Below are 20343 nucleotides of genomic sequence, written 5' to 3'. Positions count from 1 at the left end.
GAAAGGCAAGGTTTATTAACATATGGTTTGAAAATATGCACGTATGCTAATTGCTCTTTTCAGATGCCCAGAGAGAGAGAGAGCGACAGAGGAATTCTGCCAAAGGTTAAAAGTCACTGGTCGGAATTTTCGGGCCGTTCTCACGGGTGGGCGAACCCCCGCCATGGGTTTTGATTCTGATCCTGTTGCTGGCCAATGGCAGGTTGCCTCTGCCGGCGGGAGCGGGGGGGGGGGGGGCGGGGGGGGGGGGGGGGGGGGGGGGGGGCGGAGAGGAGGTGCATGGAAAATCCCGACCATTTGTTCAAGGGACAAGGAAAGATAATGGAGTTCTTGAAATGGTGTCCGGGTTACACAATCGTTCTCTCAGTGCTGATCTGCGAAACAGTCAATGACTCGTGCCCTGCTTTTCTGGCAGGTTCTAGGAACAAGCACATGGGACAACTTAGGGCAGCTTGTACTCGCTTTTTCAAAAGCAGTTGGTTCCCCTTCTTTCCAAAGCAAACCAAAACCAACTTTTTAACCACCATGTGACCCCTCCCCTTTTGTATATAGTCCGCCAGGGTCAAAATTCTTCCAGCTTTAAAACTGCTTAATAACCTTTTCTTGCAAAGGGATGTTTTTACCAGGTGTAATTCTTTAATTTAATTTAATTAACCCTTTTAAGAAACAGTGCCTTTTAAAACACACATTCTTCCAGAATGTTAGTAGTCTTGAAGATGAAGCACTTTCTGTGATTCTGACTAAGAGATGCTCAAAATGATGAGAGGGCTCGCTGGCGTAGTTGAGGAACAAATTGTTTCCGTTTGGCATGAAGGGCGATAACCTGAGTTACACAGATTTTAAAAAGTCAATAACAACAACAATCCGGGCAGGAAATTAGAATTTTTTTCATGCAATGATTTGTTATAGAACATACAGTGCAGAAGGAGGCCATTCGGCCCATCGAGTCTGCACCGACCCACTTAAGCCCTCACTTCCACCCTATCCCCGTAACCCAATAACCCCTCCTAACCTTTTTGGTCACTAAGGGCAATTTAGCATGGCCAATCCACCTAACCTGCACGTCTTTGGACTGGGAGGAAACCGGAGCACCCGGAGGAAACCCACGCAGACACGGGGAGAACGTGCAGACTCCGCACAGACAGTGACCCAGCGGGGAATCGAACCTGGGACCCTGGCGCTGTGAAGCCACAGTGCTATCCACTTATGCTACAGTGCTGCCCTGGATTGCACGATCTGAAATAGTAGCAGAATTGGATTCAATAGCAACTTTCGAATGGGAATTGGATAGAGTTGCAAGACAATGGTGAAAAAGCAAAGGTTTTGAACTAATTGGATTGTTCCTTCAGCGAGCCAGTACAGGCACAATATGCCGAATTAGCTTTGTTTTTTGGTGCTGTATGATTCTATGGGTGGAATTTTACTTGCAGGCACTTCCCCATCCACCACCTGGAATGTCGAGGGCATTCCCGCCTCTAACTCCACCTCTGCCTTTCCTGGAAGTGCCAACTCCATTTAACATTGGTTAGGCATGGCTCATGTGCCCCCCCCCCCCCCCCCCGCCCCAGCCAATGGGTGGGCAAGCAGCCCCTCAGTCCCAGCAGCATCACCTGGAGCAGTCCTCACTGCTGGCATTGCAGCAATCCCGGGACAGGCCTGGAAGAGAGGTAACCGGGGTCGGAGAATCGCCAGGGCGAATCGGGCTCACGCGGCAACCCTCTGTGGAGCAGATGGTACGTGACCAGGTGCCCCACTCCCATATTACTGATGGTGATGAAGGAAGTTGTGGAATAATATTGGAAATTCCTCGACTCTGTTTCCTGTTGGAGTTGAGACTGGTACAGAGAAGGGATTAGGAAAAGGGCAGCAAATTGGGATTCAACACTGTTCAATATTTTGTTTTTTATGCCTTTGATATTTTAATGTGCAGTTAATGTAAATACTTTATTCCTTGAACAGCGAAGAGATTAGCCATGTACCAGGAGCCTGATTCGGAAGAGGAAGAATGTACATCTAAATCAGGAACTATACCAAGGTGTGATAGCACGTCTAGTCACCAGAGTGCCAAAATTGTTCACCGAACGCAAAGCACTAAATCTCATCGGAGGACAGGCAGCAGGGCAGAGGCTAAGAGAGCCAGCATCCTCTCCAAACACACTGCTTTCAGCAGCCCTATGGTTAGTATGTACACCACATTGGACGGGATCTAGGCTAATCTTTAGTGCAGTGCTGAAGGAGTGCTGTGTTGCCAGGGGAAGGATCCTTTTGATGCAGTGCTAAAACTGGTGACCAGTTAGCCTCTTCAAGGGGTTACAGATGATCCCAAGACACTATTCGAAGGAACACTCCTCTTAACATCACCAATTACACCTCCTCTGCATGGCCCCCCTGTGAACGTCTCATGTCCGCCAGTTTCTATTCTTCGCAGATTTAAACTGATGCCGGACATCAAACGTTGCGTTATGAACCAATTCAAAATTGTCAGCCACGCCTTTGTCCGGTCTAGCCGTTTTAACTCTATGCTCTCCCACATGAATTTTTCACTCCTGCTGGAAGTGAATCATTGAATTCCTCCAAAACAGTTCTTTCCCTACTAAACATTTGACTGGGAAGTGATTCTCCTTCCTCTGACATATCCACAGCTCCTGCCTTTAACTTCAAATAAGTTGTTGCTCTCTTTGCAATGCTATTTTCCGAAGCTCAAACTCTCTCTTTTTCTTTTGCTTCTGCCAATGCCCCTCTCTCTTTATCTTTTCCTGCCCATTTTTCCATTTCCATTTCTCTTCCCATCTCCATTTCTCCCAGCTTTTGCTGCATTTCCAATTCTTTCATTTTTAATTTGATTCGAGCTAATTCTGGTGTGTTAGTTGCCGGTAAGTTTACATATTCAGCTATGGCATGTATTACCTTTCTTTGCCCCTTTTGGCAGAGCTAACTGCAAGTCCTCTGCCAAAGACACAAGCTTTGCATTTTCAAATTCCTCCCGAGTGATTTCCTCCAATCCCAGGATATCTTTTAAAATTTCCAGTCGCTACCAATCAATATTTCAAACCCGAAAAGAATGCAATCATTCCACACACACTCACTATCTTTTAAATTTGAAAGTCCTGGCTACGGGCTCCCAGTTTGTTACGGACGCCGATTCAGACCTCAGAAAAGGTTAAGATACTGAACGAGACGTGTAACGTTTTCAAGAAAACTGCAGAAAAAACAGATTAGTTCCGGGGAGGGACAATATAAGAAACTGGGCATTGTTATTTTTATAAACAAAATGTTGTTAAAACAAAAGAAAAGAAAACACTATTTAACTTTTAGACTTCATAGTTCGAACAGTAACAGATTATACATGATTTCACTTTAACACAAATTCCCATTAAACAACATTTGGCCTTAAACTCAGCTCTCATTCCACTTACTTATCCAAGCAAAGGCAGCACTTTGATTTGGGAAGCAAGCTTCCTTCTGTTAGGCATATCTCATTCAGAAACCTTTGTCAAAACTTTCTCTCTCTGTGGATCTTCTCGAAACTGGTCCTTGGCTGCCTTGCATCTTTTTCTTCCAGATTTTCTGACCAGATAGGCTGCCCTCTACATGTTTCTCTGTAACTATTTTATGACCACCTGTTCATGACTTCCTTCTGTAGATCTTTGTCATGGCCTCTTCCACTGGCTGCCTACCTGCTTCTCTCTCTTTGGTCCCAAAAAGGACCTCTCTCTCTCACTCTAAGCTCCGCCCAGCCCTGCAAACAAAGTTTCTCCCTTGAGGTGGTCAAACCTCAATCTATTCCCATTATTTGGCTGATAGCATCTTCCCGTCTACACAAATGGCCGGAGATAACCCAATCTTGTGCCACCAGATTTCCATTATTAGACCATTAGGTCCGCAGAATCTGTTGATGGGAGGACGTCTGGCCCTACAGGAATGTCCTGAAGAACAATGTGTCTTTGCTGAATCACATTATGCATTCCCTAAGGAGTGTAGTTGAGAATGGAAGCCTGTGACTCAGCTAGATATGGGTGTATCACTTTGCCTCTGGTGCTAGCAGTTTTCCATTTTGTTTAAACCTTGTAAATTGCTTCATTTTTGGACCCCATTTCTGAACCCACATTTCTAATGTCTCCCTATCATGACAATTGACACATACATTGACATATTTTTAAGTTTTAGTTGTGTGGCATGGACGATACGAGAGTTTAGCCGCATGTTTCCCTAGGGACGGGACTACTTACATTTGGGGTGCAACCTATGAGCAGGTGAGCACAGTACGGACATTTGCTTTGTTTTCCGGAGTGTTCCATGCCATCTGTTATTTATCTCCAGGAAAAAGACATCACGCCCGACCCTCAACTATTGGAAAAGGTGAATGAATGTGCTGGCCAGTTGGAGATTTTGAGACAACATGGCCAACCGTTGAGCCACTTGACCCCTGAATTATCTGACATTATTGACTTTTTCATAGCGCTGACTGTTTGCAACACTGTGGTAGTTTCATCTCCAAATCAGCCACGGCACAAGGTATGTGTTACCTATTCATCCTGCTTCAAAACCCAACTCTTCACTTTTCTGACTACTGCATTGTTGAATTTACGGTTTTGCATCCCGTAGTGGAGCTGGAGGAATGTGTGGTTATGGGAACATAGGAGACAGAGCTAAAGGGCTTTCAGTATATCGGACCTGGTCTGCCATTTTTATTAGGCACAGTAAGCGCATCGCAGCTGAGAGAATCTTAGCAGTCAGTGTACACTAGCAAAAACCAAGCTGAGGAATACGTAGCGCGATTACGACGGACCTTTTACTCTTATTTCGTGTAGCAAATGATTTTGGACTGACGTTGTCGAGTAAACTAAGAAGCTTGTGTTAAGCTTTCAGTTCAAACGTGAAAAAACATAGGCCGGTCGTTTGCCATCCACGCCGCCGGGGAATCCATCGGCCAATGGTGACCCACCTCCACGCCGGAAACCCCACCGCGAGGAGGGCACCGGAAAATCCCGGCCGTTACTATCCGATTTCAATTTTGCTGGCAAGGAGATGTTTGCAAAATCTTGAGCATTTGCTGCGATTACTTTGTAAAGCAATTTCTCCTGGACAAATTCACACAGTAGGGTTGTTTAAAGCTCTCTCAAGCTCCAGCTGTTAAAGTGTGCTTCAGATTCCACACATTTAGCCAACGTTTTTGAAGTGATCTCTGGCTCTTTTTTTTAAAAAGAAGTGATAAATTCAAGTATTGACGTGTTTCCTTTTTCTGACTGATTTCTCCCTTTCTCACCTAAAGATTCCTTGCAGTTGTTCAGGTGTTATTTATGCTCCAGCTCCCCAGCCTGCCAGTTCTCCTCGTCGCCCAAACCAATTCTTATTTCATTATCCCCCTCTCCCGAGCTCAGGGCTGCCCTAAAGCCCTCGGATGTTATTCTGCCTGAGAATAGCAAACTCAACGCAAAGCCAGGGATTAAACCTAAGACCTACATGGCGTTTCTGTCTTAACCAGATTTATCAGTGTTGGAGGAGATGGGGGTGGTGGGATGCTTTTTGTCTTGATGCATAGCTTAAAGAGAAGTGCAGAGTTGGAAGATACTGAGGCAAGATTGGTTCAAATCTCAACACAAAGAATTGTTCAATCTAATAGTTCTGCAATGAAAAAGATATAAAATGAAGTTATTTCATTCAACTTGCATATATTCTGTTTTTAATTCTGAAAGTGGCATGAACAGCATTTTCCTAGTCTCAAAGTTCCTATGACGAAGCACTATACACTATTGTAATGTACTTAACTTTAAAGCAAAGACAAGCACGTACACATTATATAGGTTTAACAACATTTCCTCTTCTGAAGATGCTTGTGTTAATTTTCCGAAGGTTCGGGTCCGCTTTGAGCTGAAGTCCCCAGTAAAGACATTGGAAGATTTCATCAAAAGGTTTACTCCCAGTCGCCTGACTTCAGGCTCCAACAGCAGTAGCTCGTCCAGTATTTCTACAAGTAAATCACTCTACAGGGTCTCATCCAGTGCCTTGCCCTCGCCTTCAGGAGATGTTACTTTACTGAAGGTGGGTGAAGAGCTGGGCAGGTCTCCGCAGAGGGAAAAGATTGAAAGTTTCTTTCAGCCGGGAGTGGTACGAGACGAAGGGAAGGATGGCGAGCTCCGCTATGAGGCAGAGAGTCCAGACGAGGCCGCTCTTGTTTATGCAGCCAGGGCCTACAATTGTGCACTGTTCGAGAGACTACCAGAGCAGGTGACCGTGGAGCTGCCCCATGTGGGAAAGTTGGCCTTTGAACTCTTGCACACCTTGGGGTTTGATTCCACCAGGAAGCGGATGTCCGTGGTGGTTAGGCACCCACTCACTGATGAAATTGTTGTTTATACCAAAGGAGCAGATTCTGTCATTATGGACCTCCTTCACCAGCCTTCCGCAGGTAGGCAGACATTTCCTCTTCTGAGAAACATTTGTTCACACTGTAACTATTTCTCTTAGCAATGGAATGGGTGAAATACAGAAGCTCTCTCCCCCCCCCCCCCCCCCCCCCCCACCGTGGGGATGACTATAACTTTTCCCTATGCTGAGCTCTTTGTTTCAGAAGAGTTAGGGGATTGATTGATATTTATTGTCACATGTACCGAAGTACAGTGAAAAGTATTTTTCTGCGGCCAATGGAACCTATACAGTACGTACATAGTAGACAAAAGAATAATCGACAGAGTACATTGACAAATGGTACATCAACAAATAGTGATTGGTTACAATGCGGAACAAGGGTCAAACAAACAATACAGGAGCAAGAGCAGCATAGGGCGTCTTGAATGGTGTCTTACAGGGAACAGATCAGTCCGAGGGGGAGTCGTTGACGATTCTAGCAGCTGTGGGGAAGAAGCTGTTCCTATGTCTGGATGTGAGGCAATGGCACAGTGGTATTATCACTGGACTAGTAATCCAGGGACCCAGAGTCATGGTCTGGGGACCTAGGTTCGAATCCCGCCTTGGCAGATGGTGAGATTTGAATTCAATAAAAATCTGAAATTAAAAATCTAAAAGGTGACCATGAAGTCATTGTCAATTGTCAGAAAAACCCATCTGGTTCGCTCGGGAAGGAAATCTGTCGTCCTTACCTGGTCTGGCCCACATGTGACTCCAGATCCACAGCAATGTGGGTGACTCGTAAACACCCTCAGGGATGGGCAATACAGCCAGTGACATCCACATCCCATAGATGAATAAAAACATTTTAAAACCTCCCTCCGGGCACCACTGTCCTACCTGTCTTCCGCAAACAAATCTTCAGCCAAGTGATTCCACAGACCTCTGTAATCCTCTCTCTCGAGTGCAGTGCAGAAACACAGATAGGTTTTCTTAAAAATACATTCTGCACACTAGAAAATGGGAGGTGAAATGCCAAATGACAAGTAACATTCTTACATTTAAATAAAACCACAATTAGTGCAAAGGCACTTGACAATGCCGTTACGTAGTGCAAGCAAATTATAAACAGGCTCTTCGGCCCCTCGAGCCTGTAGTGTTGCACTTGCTGTTCCCAGACAGTCTCTCTGCCCAATACATGTACAAGATAAAGATAAATTATGATGGCAAAGTAGAAGGGAGATTAGAGTTTGATACATTCAAATAACAGCATGGTATATACCAATTCAAAGTTAAAACGCACCAGCCACATTTCAACAGTTAACTAACAAAAGTTTTCAGGATTACCCACTTGTGCGGTTTACGTCGACGATCTGGTAATTTTCAGCCAGACATGGACAGAACATTTGAAACATCTGATGGAGTTACTCGATCGACTTCAGGAGGCGGGTTTGGTGATAAACCTAGCCAAAAGTGAATTTGGAAAAGCCCAAGTCACTTTCCTTGGCCATAAAATCGGACAGGGTCGAATGGTCACACGGGATGTGAAACCAACAGTTATTGAGGAGTTTTTAATACCCTCAAGACAAAGGGAAATATTGCGATTTCTTGGCATAAGTGGATTCGATCGAACATTTGTGCAAAACATTTGTAGCATGATTCCTCCACTGATGGACTTGCTGAAAAAAACGTCGAAAATTTCAATGGACAGCGGAGTTTCAACAGCCATTTGACTACCTGAAAGCTGTGCTAACCAGTGCTCATGTGTTGGAGAATTGCAAGGGCCTTTGTGATCAGATTGAACTAAAGTATCTGAATTTAAAGAGACATGGCTGAGTGTAGAGGAATGGATGGATTGTGCAGAGATCTTGTTCAATGAGACTGTCAATCGAGAAGGATTTCAGTTGGAGGAAGATTAACAAAAAGAAATGGACTAGATTATTGTACCTGTTCGCGTGTGTTGTTTGTTGAAACGAAAAAGTATATTTACTGTGCATTTCTTAAAGGATAGTGAAAAGGTGAAAAATGAAACCATCTTGAAGTTGATGGGGTTTTTTTTTCTTGGGGGGAGGTGTCATGTGAGAGTACCTTTGAGAAATGGGTGTTTAAGAAATGTACCTTTAAGAAATGGGTGTTTATCAGTGATGTCAGAGTGTGGGTGGAGCTGGACTGTCTGTCAGCTTTTTACTTTCGTTTTAGGCTGTTTGCTGTAGGGTGTGTTTTTGGTTTCGTTTTCAGTGTTGGAGCTGAAGTCAGACAAAGCAACTACTGCTGTTCTCTCTGCCATGAAAAGACTATCTCTTGATCATTTGGTGAATTCAGAATTATAAATGTTTTCAGTAGTGACTTTCACCTGATGTGCTTCTGTTAAAGGTTATGTATTTTGTCAGTCTTCTGGATGTTAAAAGGACAGTGTAAGCATTACTTAGTGTTGTACTCTTTGGGGGTTGTATTTGAATTAATGGTTGCTAAGATGTACACTTTGTTTCAAAAAGGTTAACTTGAGTTCATAGAATAAACATTGTTTTGCTTTAAAAAAATACTTTTCCATTTCTGCTGTACCACACCTGTAGAGTGGGCCGTGTGCTCCCCATACCACAATCTATTAAAAGTTGTGGGTCAGGTGAACTCCCATGATACACTTTGGAGTTCTCTAAACCCTGGCCCATAACACTTGTGAAGGTTGTAGTGACCTGCCTTCTTGAAACACTGCAGTCACAGTGATGGAGGTACATCCATTAGGCTGTTAGGGAGAGATTTCCAGAATTTTGACCCAGCTACAGTGAAGGAACAGCGATTATATTTCCAAGTCAGGATGGTGAGTGACTTGGAAGGGAGCTTCCAGGTGGTAGTGTTCCCAGGTATACGCTGCTCTTGTCCTTGTAGATGGTAACGGTCATGGGGTTAGAAGGTGATGCCTAAGGAGTGTTGGTGCATTCCTGCAGTTCATCTTGTAGATTGTACACACTGCTGCTACTGTGCACTGGTGGTGGAGGGAGTGAATATTTGTGGAAAATAAGCGGACTGCTTTGTCCTGCAAGGTGTCGCGTTTCTTGGAGCTGCACTTATCCAGACAAGTGGGGAGAACTCCCATCACATTCATGACTTGTACCTTGTAGATAGTGGAAAGGCTTTGGGGAATCAGGAGGTGAGTCACTTGCCTCTGACCTGCCCGTGTAGCCACAGTATTTATATAGCTAGTCCAGTTCAGTATCTGGTCAATGGTGATCCCCTGCATGTTGAGAGTGCGGGATTCAGGAATGATAATGTCGTTGAATGTCAAGGGTGGGTGCCAATAGGATGTTTCCCTTTATGGGAGAGACTAGAACAAAGGGACACCATCTTAAATGTGTTATGTGCCAGGGTTTAGAGAACCCCAAAGTGAATCATGAGTTCACCTGACCCACAGCTTTTAATAGATTGTGGTATGGGGAGCACACGGCCCACTCTTCAGGTGTGGTACAGAAAAGGACGAGTATTTTTAAAAACAAAACAATGTTTATTCTATGAACGCAAGTTAGCCTCTTTTTTAAAACAAACAGTGAACATTTAAGCAACCATTAATTTAAATATGACCCCAAAGACTTCTGCACTAAGTAACCCTGTAAGCTGTCCTTTTAACATCCAAAAGACTTAACAAACCTTCAAACAGGAGCACATTAGGTTTACATTCAATAATGAGACCTTTTACAATTCTGGGTTCATCAAATGATCCATAGATAGTCTTTGGATGGCAGAGAACAGCAGTACAGCTGCTTTGTCTCTTCAGATGCAGCTCACTAAAAAAACACAGACACACCCAAGCTTTTTCTCAAACTGAAACTAAAAAGCAGAAGTAGAGCTCAGCTCCACACACACTCTGACATCACTCCAGTAACTTGAGCAGCTCCATTTCTTAAAGGTCCATTTCTTAAACACCCATTTCTTAAAGGTACTCTCACATGACAAATGGAAGACCCATTAATTCTAAAATGTGATGAAGAGAGTTTTTTTTTCCTGAGAGTCATGTGTTTTCGGCACTCTCTTGCCGAGAGAGCGGTGGAGACATGGTCATTGAATATTTTTATGGCAGAATTAGATAGATGCTTGGCTAACATGGAAGTCAAAGGTCACCGGGTGTAGGTGTGAATATGTGAATTTGAGGCCACAATCAGATCAGCGATGATCTTATTGACTGGCAGAGCAGGCTCGAGGGGTCGAAAAGCCTACTCCTAACTAACTTGCATCTTCACCAATGTTGCATTGCATAACCAAACCATTCTCCCCTATTGTAGTACTGGTATCACAGATTTTATATCACACTTAATGCTTTACGTGGAAGCTTTTATTGATCCTTGAGTGGCTAGTTGTCTCTGGAAAATCTTTTGATAATGCTGCTGTGCCTTCCTAATTTAGCGTGCTAGAAATTCTGACAGGCAGGTTTTCAGGTGCTGCCAAATGCAGGAAAATTACTGGTGCCGGCCATTTTGAATAATGTGGGTTTGAGGCTGGCGGGGCTGCCCTCCCCCGTCTGATGGACAGCTCATTATAGCTCACTTAAAATAGACAGACCGAGAGTTTCCCGCACAGGCTGAGGACAGTTTGGATGCCTGGATGTGGGTAGCAGTCGGCAGCAGGCTGGGGTGGGTGAGGGGGCACATTTCAGACAGGCCTAGAGGCCCTGGCTGCCTGCTTGAGAGTGCAGCCCTATGCTGCTTTGTAGAGGCGATACTCAAGCCCTCTTCCCCTACCACTGTAGAGTTATGTTAAGAAACCAGCTGATGTTAAATGCCAGAGTATTCCAAATCCCAGAAGGGAAACTTGGAATGCCGTGTCCTAACTATATTTTTTGAAATTTAGTATAGTGTGAGGAAAGATGTGAGGACTAGCGAGAAAGGTTCCAGGCTTCTTGTAATAACCAAACAAAATAAATGTTTATTAAACATGAAAACACACAAGAAAGACAACTAAGAAACATACACTTAATATTGTGTGTATCCATTATTGTAATTAAAATGACCCAGTTCCAAAACCCTCTATTTTCCTAAACAACATCCCATAGGTAAAACTAAATCCAGCAATAGTTAACCATATTTGGCATCTATATATCTTTTGGGATTGCTTCTGGTTTAGAATAGAAACAGCTTCCCCATGTCTGCGTGGGTCTCACCCCAAAAAAATGTGCAAGATGTCAATAAATGCTTCCACGTAAAGCATTAAGTGTGATATAAAATCTGTGATACAAGTACTACAATAGGGGAGAATGGTTTGGTTATGTAATGCAACATTGGTGAAGATGCAAATTAGTTAGGAGTAGGCTTTTCAACCCCTCGGGCCTGCTCTGCCAGTCAATGAGATCATCGCTGATGTGCAGGGTAGGTGGATTACCCACACAAAATTGCCCCTTAATTGGAAAATAAATATTTGGGTACCCTAAATTTATTTAAAAGAAAGAATAGAAACGGGTGGTGGTTGAAATAGGATTTCCCAGGCGCTGGCTTGTTTGGAGTGAACACCGATTCCTCCAGTGTGTGTGGCTGGAGGCTATGATCGTGGACCACCTCAACTCAGCTCACCATTTAGGACAAACCCTGTCACTGATGTACTGTTTTTTTCTTTTCATCTTTGCTTATCTGAATTACTTGTTTTCGAGGCCCCTTTTTTGAATAAGTGTGAAATTCACCCTCTTCTCTTTTGAGCTTCTACCATCAGTTCTTTAATTCATTAAATTCTATGCCGTTATTATCCATTCCCTTGGGTATATAACTATACGTAAGAAGTAGGAGTAGGAAATTCAATCCCTCGGGCCTACTCTGCCATTCAATACGATCATGGCTGATATCATCTCAGACTCATCTCCACCTTCCTGCCCACTCTCGATAACCCTTCATCCTGCTACTAATTAAAAACCTATCTATCTCCTCAAATTTGTTCAGTGTTCCAGCATCCACGACCCTTTGAGTGGAGTAATTCCTCCTCATTTCTGGTTTAAATCTCCCACCCCTTGGCCTAAAACTATGGCCTCTCCTTCCCAACAAGGGGAAACATCTGCTCCAAGTCTACCCTGTCAATCCCCTTCAGCATCCTATAAACCTCCATTAGATCTCCTCTCATTCTTCTCAATGCCAGTGAGTATAGGCCTAAATTGTTGCTTGACTAATCCGTATATCAGAGACCTCAGTCAATCTGTCTTCCTTGGGCAGCACGGTAGCACAAGTGGATAGCACTGTGGCTTCACAGCACTAGGGTTGCAGGTTTGATTCCCCGCTGGGTCACTGTCTGTGCGGAGTCTGCACATTCTCCCCGTGTCTGCGTGGGTTTTCTCCGGGTGCTCCGGTTTTCTCCCACAGTCCAAAGACATGCAGGTTAGGTGGATTGGCCATGATAAATTGCCCTTGGTGACCCCCTCGGTATTAATGCTTCAGGCCGATGACCCCCTCGCCAGCAGCGCTCTGACAAATGGTTATCGACCTGAAATGTTAACTTTGCTTCCCTCTCTCCCCTTTTTCTGCAGAAGGAAGCCATTCAGCCCATCGAGTCTGCACCGACCCTCTGAAAGAGCACCCTAACCTAGGCCGAATCCCCACCCTATCCTTGCAACCCCACCTAGGGGCAATTTCGCATATCCAATTCACCTAACCTGCACAACTTTGAACTATGGGAGGAAACTGGAGCACCCGGAGGAAACCCACGCAGACATGGGGAGAATGTGCAAACTCCGCACAGTCGCCCAAGGTCAGAATTAAGCCCGGGTCCCTGATGTTGTGAGGCAGCAGTGCTAACCACTGTGCCACCATGCACTGGAGTGTGGTGACTAGGGACTTTTCACAGTAACTTCATTGCAGTGTTAATGTAAGCCTACTTGTGACAATAATAAAGAATGTATTATTTATTAATTGATGTAGTCTTGTCCCATCACTTCATAATTTTAAGCCCCAAAATTGCCCCTTTAGTATTTTCTTCACCCCATTATGGCTCCCAGCGAATGTGTACTGCTACAATGAATGGGGTTCTGGCCGGGTGCGGCTATGCAGAGCTAGGTCGCATATTCGGCAGCTCCTGCTTGGAACGGACTTTTGGGCTCTTTTACAGGGCCCCCACGGCATTTGTTTGACATTTCCCGGTGTGGGAAGAAGGCTGCAATATTCCCCCGACAGTGTGCCCAGGAAGGGTATGTCTCTGGGTTGCCAGACACGGCAGGAACAGTAAAAGATTTGGCTGAAACTGCAGGATAAACAGGGCCTCTTCCAGCATGCAGGCGGGAAGGGCAAGCTTAAAGCTGCAAGCTAACCTGAGGGCCTGTATCAAAGGTGAATTCTAGCAGCAGAGGGAACAACTGTGAAAAGACCTCATCAAGGCCACTGAAGGGACTTCCGGTTGCGGTGATGCCTAGCTAGCCGCACGCTTCGGCGGCTCCAGCTCCGACGGACCTTCGGGCTCTTTTAAAAGCCCCAACGGGGAATTGTTCGACGACGCAACCCGGTGTGGGGTGTGTGAGAAGGGAGTCCCCCCCCAAACGAAGGAGGAAAAAACCGGCGGCGGCAGCTGCAGCGCGAGGAATCGTCGACCAAAGGGTCAGAAAGAGAGAAGTACAAGATGGCGGCGGAGAAAGCGCAGGCGACATGGGGGCCTGAGCAGGATGAAATTGTGAGACGGTGCGTAGAGCTGCTGAAGAGGGAGGTGCTGACCCCGTTGCTACAGGCAATTGAGGGGCTCAAGGAGACATTAAAGACCCAGGAGACAGAGCTCCGCGTGGTGGAGCAGAAGGTGACAGATATTGAGGACGAGATCCTGGGCCTGGCGGTTAAGACACAGACGCACGAGGCACTTCATAAAAAGTGTACTGAAAGGATCGAAGCCCTAGAAAATGGAGCGCGAAGGAAGAACCTTCGGATACTGGGTCTCCCTGAGGGTGTGGAAGGAGTGGACTGTGGAGCGTACGCAAGTACGATGCTGAGCTCACTGATGGGTGCTGAGGCCCCTACGGGCCCCTTGGAGGTGGAGTGGGCAAATCGGATTCCGGCGAGAAGACCAAAAGCGGGAGAACCACCCAGGGCAATAATCGTGCGATTTTACCGCCTTAAGGATAGAGAAGAGGTCCTGAGATGGGCTAAAAAGGTGCGGAGTAGCAGATGGGAGAATGCAGTGGTACGGGTATACCAGGATTGGAGTGCGGAGGTGGCGAGAAGGAGGGCGAGCTTCAACCGAGCCAAAGAGGTGTTGCATAAAAGGAAGGTGAAGTTCGGGATGCTGCAGCCGGCAAGACTATGGGTCACGTATCAGGAGAGACACCATTATTTTGAGACGGCGGAGGAAGCATGGACCTTCACCAAAGAAGAGAAATTGGATCGGAACTGAGGGACTGATGCTGCAGGAAATGTTATTGTTAATGTTATGGTTGAAGTTAATTGAGAAGTAAATTGGGAAGGGGGGAGACATTGGGGAAATGTGGGCGCCGGTGAGGGGGGAAAGACGGGACATAGTTGGAGAATGGGGGAGGGGGAGGGGAAAGGGAGCTGCGCCATAAGAGGCGGGTCAGGTAAAGGGATGTTCCCGTGCCAGAAAGAATAAGGCAGGAAGACAGGCGCAAGGCGGATGGGAGTTCCCCACATGGGGGGGTCGAGGAGTGAGCAGGAGTAGCCGGGGTCAGTTGAAGTCAGCTGACTTACGGAAGTAATATGGGGGAGCAATCATGCTAGAAAGAGATCTAGCGGGGAGGGAGGGGAGGGGGGGGGGACAACTGGGTTGCTGCTGCGGAAATCCAAAAGGAAATGGCTAAAGAGTGGGTGGGCGGGGATGGTGTGCGACGCTGGGGGAGCGAGCGGGAGTGCGGAGGCGGGATATGGGACTGGCCTAGAGAAGGTAATGGCTAGTCGACACGGGAAGGGGGCAGGTAGCCCCCTAGTGAGGCTGATCACGTGGAACGTGAGAGGCCTGAACGGACCGATAAAAAGGGCCCGAGTGCTCGCGCATTTGAAAGGACTAAGGGCAGACGTGGTTATGCTCCAAGAGACGCACCTAAAGGTGGCGGACCAAGTTAGGCTAAGGAAAGGATGGGTGGGACAGGTGTTCCACTCAGGACTGGACGCAAAGAATAGAGGGGTGGCCATTTTGGTGGGGAAACGGGTAGCATTTGAAGCAAAGAACATCGTAGCAGATAGCGGAGGTAGATATGTAATGGTGAGTGGCAGGCTGGAGGGAATGGAGGTCGTGTTGGTTAATGTGTATGCCCCAAACTGGGACGATGCGGGATTTATGAGACGGATGCTGGGGCGTATACCGGACCTGGAGGTAGGAAACTTGATTTTAGGAGGGGACTTTAATGCGTGCTGGACCCGGGGCTAGATAGATCCAGCTCAAGGACCGGAAGAAGGCCGGCAGCGGCCAAGGTACTTAAGGGGTTTATGGACCAAATGGGGGGAGTGGATCCATGGCGATTTCTTAGACCTAGGGCTAGGGAGTTTTCCTTCTTCTCCCATGTCCATAAAATGTACTCCCGGATAGATTTTTTTGTTTTGGGAAGGTCGTTGATCTCTAGGGTGGAAGAAGCTGAGTACTCAGCCATAGCGGTTTCGGATCATGCCCCACATTGGGTGAACCTGGAATTAGGAGAGGAAAGGGAGCAGAGAACACTCTGGCGATTAGATGTGGGACTGATGGCGGATGAGGGAGTGTGTGCAAGAGTGCAGGGGTGTATTGAGAGATAACTGGAGGTCAATGACGACGGCGAGGTCCCTGTGGGAGTGGTATGGGAAGCACTAAAAGCGGTGGTCAGAGGAGAGCTGATCTCCATTGGGGCCCACAAAAGGAAAACAGAGGCCAAGGAAAGGGAAAGATTACTGGGGGAGATTTTAAGGGTGGATAGGGAATTTGCAGAGACCCCGGAGGAGGAATTGTACAGGGAGAGGAGACGACTCCAGACGGATTTTGACCTTCTGACCACCAGAAAGGCGGAGGTACTGTGGAGGAAGGCACAGGGGAGGAGGTATGAATATGGGGAAAAGGCTAGTCGCCTGTTGGCTCATCAATTGCGAAAGAGGGCAGCAGCGAGGGAGATAGGAGGAATTAGAGACGAAAGGGGAGACACGTTGCGAAGGGCAGGAAAGATAAATGAGGTGTTCAAGACCTTCTATGAGGAACTGTATAGGTCTCAACCCCCAGAGGGAGAGGAGGGGATGCGGCAGTTCCTGGACCAATTGAGGTTCCCGAAAGTGGAGGAGCGGGGGGTGGTAGGCCTGGGGGCACCGATTGGGGTGGACGAGGTTATTAAGGGACTGGGAAGCATGCAAGCAGGGAAGGCCCCAGGACCAGACGGGTTCCCGGTGGAGTATTACAGAAAATATGTGGACTTGTTGGCCCCATTGATGGTGAGGACGTTCAATGAGGCCAGGAAAGGGGGGACTCTACCCCCGACGATGTCGGAGGCGACGATATCGTTAATTTTGAAGAGGGATAAAGATCCGTTGCAGTGCGGGTCCTATAGACCAATTTCATTATTGAACGTGGACGCCAAATTGTTGGCAAAGGTACTGGCATCGAGGATAGAGGACTGTGTCCCGGGGTGGTGCCCGAAGATCAGACAGGGTTCGTAAAAGGGAGACAACTGAATGTTAACGTGCGACGACTATTAGGGGTGATAATGATGCCAGTGGAGGGGGAGGCAGAGATAGTGGCGGCAATGGACGCAGAGAAGGCATTTGATAGGGTGGAGTGGGAGTATTTATGGGAAGTGTTAAGGAGGTTTGGGTTTGGGAACGGGTTTATTAGCTGGGTTAGACTTCTTTATGGGGCTCCAACGGCAAGCGTAGTTACAGGTCGACATAGATCGGAATATTTCCGACTATATAGGGGAACAAGACAGGGATGCCCGCTGTCTCCATTGTTGTTCGCGTTGGCAATTGAACCTCTGGCCATGGCGTTGAGAGACTCCAGGAAATGGAGAGGGGTGATTAGAGGGGGAGAAGAACACCGAGTCTCGTTATACACGGATGACCTATTGTTATACGTGTCGGACCCAGCGGGGGGATGATAGAGGTTATGCAAATTTTGAGGGGGTTCAGGGATTTCTCGGGGTATAGGCTAAACATGGGGAAGAATGAATTATTTGTGATACATCCAGGGGACCAGAGTAGAGAGATAGAAGGCTTGCCGCTAAGGAAAGTGGAAAGAAACTTCCGATACCTGGGGATTCAGATCGCTAGGAGCTGGGGAACCTTGCACAGACTTAATCTGACACTGTTGGTAGAACAAATGGAGGAGGACTTCAAGAGGTGGGACATGCAGCCTCTATCGCTGGCGGGCAGGGTGCAAGCAATTAAGATGATGGTCCTCCCGAGGTTCTTATTTGTATTTCAATGTCTCCCTATACTAATCACCAAGACCTTTTTTTAATAAAATAGACAGGAGCATCACGAGCTTCGTGTGGGCAGGGAAAGTTCCGAGAGTAAGGAGGGGGTTCCTTCAGCGTAGTAGGGACAGAGGAGGATTGGCACTACCGAACTTGGGCGATTACTATTGGGCCGCCAATGTGGCAATGATACGTAAATGGATGATGGAGGGTGAGGGAGCGGCGTGGAAAAGACTGGAGAGAAAGTCCTGTAAAGGGACGAGTTTAGAGGCGCTGGTGACGGCGCCGCTACCGATCTCACCTAAAAAGTTTACCACGAACCCGGTGGTGGCGGCAACATTGAATATCTGGGGACAGTGGAGGCGACAGAGAGGGGTGCGGGGAGCCCTGGTGGGGTCCCCAATCAGGAACAACCATAGGTTCGCCCCAGGAAGAATGGATGGAGGATTTCCGAGCTGGTACCAGTTGAGAATTAGGAGGGTGGGAGATTTATTTATAGATGGGACTTTTGCGAGCTTGGGAGCATTGGAGGAAAAGTATAAGTTGCCCCGGGGAAATTTCTTGAGATATATGCAGGTGAGGGCGTTTACTAGACAACAGGTGAGGGAATTTCCGTTGCTCCCGACACAGGGGATACAGGACAGGGTGCTTTCAGGGGTGTGGGTCGGAGAGGGCAAGGTGTCAGAGATTTACCGAGAGATGAGGGAAGAGGGGGAGGAGTCGGTGGGCGAACTAAAAGGAAAGTGGGAAGAAGAACTAGGGGAGGAGATAGAGGAGGGTATGTGGGCTGATGCCCTAAGCAGGGTAAATTCCTCTTCCTCATGCGCCAGGCTTAGCCTGATTCAATTTAAGGTGCTACATAGAGCACACATAACGGGAGCAAGATTGAGCAGGTTCTTTGGAGTGGAGGACAAATGTGGGAGGTGTGGCGGGAGCCCGGCAAACCACGCACATATGTTTTGGGCGTGCCCGGCACTGGAAGGGTATTGGAAGGGAGTGACGGGAGTGATTTCGCGGGTGGTGAAGGCCCGGGTCAAACCAGGCTGGGGGTTAGCTCTATTTGGAGTTGCGGAAGAGCCGGGAGTGCAGGAGGCGAAAGAGGCCGACGTTGTGGCCTTTGCGTCCCTAGTAGCCCGGCGCAGGATCCTACTCATGTGGAAGGAGGCGAAACCCCCCAGACTGGAGGCCTGGGTAAATGATATGGCGGGGTTCATTAAACTGGAGCAGATAAAGTTTGCCCTGAGAGGATCGGCTCAAGGGTTCACCAGGCGGTGGCAGCCATTTCTCAACTACCTAGGGGAACGTTAGAGGGAAGACAGATGACCAGCAGCAGCAACCCAGGGGGAGGGGGGGTTTAGGTCAAAGATAAAGGGGTTTTGTTACTTGTGTATTGTTAAAAATTTCTGTATTGTTATTGTTGCGTTTGCTTTGTAAGAGGGGAAAAATTGTTGTTTGGGAAAAAAATTTCAATAAAACATATTTTAAAAAAAAAAAATGAATGGGGTTCTGGTGTTCACCAAATTCCTTCATAGTCATTTGTTTTTTCACCTGCTGTTGGTGGATATTAATATTTGCATAAATTGGTTGCCTTATTTGCTTCCATAACAAGACTTTGGATTCTATAGGATTCTCCGGGGGCTTGACAGGGGAGATGCAGAGAGGTTATTTTCCCCATGTGGGAGAGTCTAGGACCAGAGGGCATAAAGAGTAAGGGGTCGCCCATTTAAGACAGACATGAGGAGGAATTTCTTCTTTCCCAGGGTAGTGAACCTGTGGAATTCTTTCCTGCAGAGGGCTGTAGAGGTCGTTAAGTATGTTCAAGGCTGAGAGACAGATTTTTAATCAGTAAGGGAATCAAAGGACATTGGGATAAGGCGGGAAAGTGGAGTTGAGAATTATCATTTCAGATCAATCATGATCTCGTTGAATGGCAGAGCAGACTAAATGGGCCAAATGGCTGACTTCTGCTCCCGTATCTTATGGCCTTAAGAAAGTAATAAAGTGTTAGATAAATGCAAAAATGTCCCCCCTTCTTCCTTTCAATAGACGGTATAAAAAGATGATTCTCATGTTTACGAAATTCAGGTCGTAACATTCACACAGTTTTGGCGCTACAAGCCAGGGATGAATGCATTAATAAAGAGAACAGGCATCAGACTATACAGTACAACTGCTGATTACTTCCAGTGGACTATCAGCTTGAAGGAATTACATTGATTTGTAGAAGGCGTCTATTAATAATAATAATAATTGCTTATTGTCACAAGTGGGCTTCAATGAAGTTACTGTGAAAAGCCGCTAGTCGGCACATTCCGGCGCCTGGTCGGGGAGGCCGGTAAGGGCAATTCTATTGCCTCTGCAACAGGAAATGCTTCGTGATCTATCTCGGCCCCAACTGATACTTAAATTCAGAAAAAAGCCAGGTCATTTCTGTACCAGCGTGATTGACTGAGGAACCAGTCACATTTGGCAACATTTTACCAGAGTTGCGATGAGATCTCTGAAGCACTTCTCAGTATTAGAGGTGAGAAAGTATAAGGGTCACGCAACTTCCAAAATCGCAAGACTGAAACTTCTTCAGCGAGGTCATCAGAAATGTGTGTATCTGAGCAGAAAGTAATTTGGCGTTTTTAAAAAAAATTTGAAATGAAATGAAAATCGCTTATTGT

At 46.7% G+C, this 20343-nt stretch overlaps 1 protein-coding gene across 2 annotated transcripts in view; it reads left to right on the top strand.

Moving 5' to 3' along the window:
- atp10a (ATPase phospholipid transporting 10A) overlaps positions 1 to 20343 on the top strand; it is a 355898-nt gene that overhangs the window by 284705 nt on the left and 50850 nt on the right. For both annotated transcript variants that reach the window (XM_072477214.1, XM_072477215.1), the window contains 3 exons: positions 1960 to 2177; positions 4321 to 4515; positions 5854 to 6409. In XM_072477214.1, the coding sequence (XP_072333315.1) occupies positions 1960 to 2177; positions 4321 to 4515; positions 5854 to 6409 (969 nt within the window). The remainder of the gene's footprint in view (positions 1 to 1959; positions 2178 to 4320; positions 4516 to 5853; positions 6410 to 20343) is intronic.

This window comes from Scyliorhinus torazame, chromosome 15 (assembly GCF_047496885.1).
Source record: "Scyliorhinus torazame isolate Kashiwa2021f chromosome 15, sScyTor2.1, whole genome shotgun sequence".
Lineage (NCBI taxonomy): Eukaryota > Metazoa > Chordata > Chondrichthyes > Carcharhiniformes > Scyliorhinidae > Scyliorhinus > Scyliorhinus torazame.
Note: the sequence above shows the minus strand (reverse complement) of the source record. Positions and strands in the feature narration are given on the sequence as shown.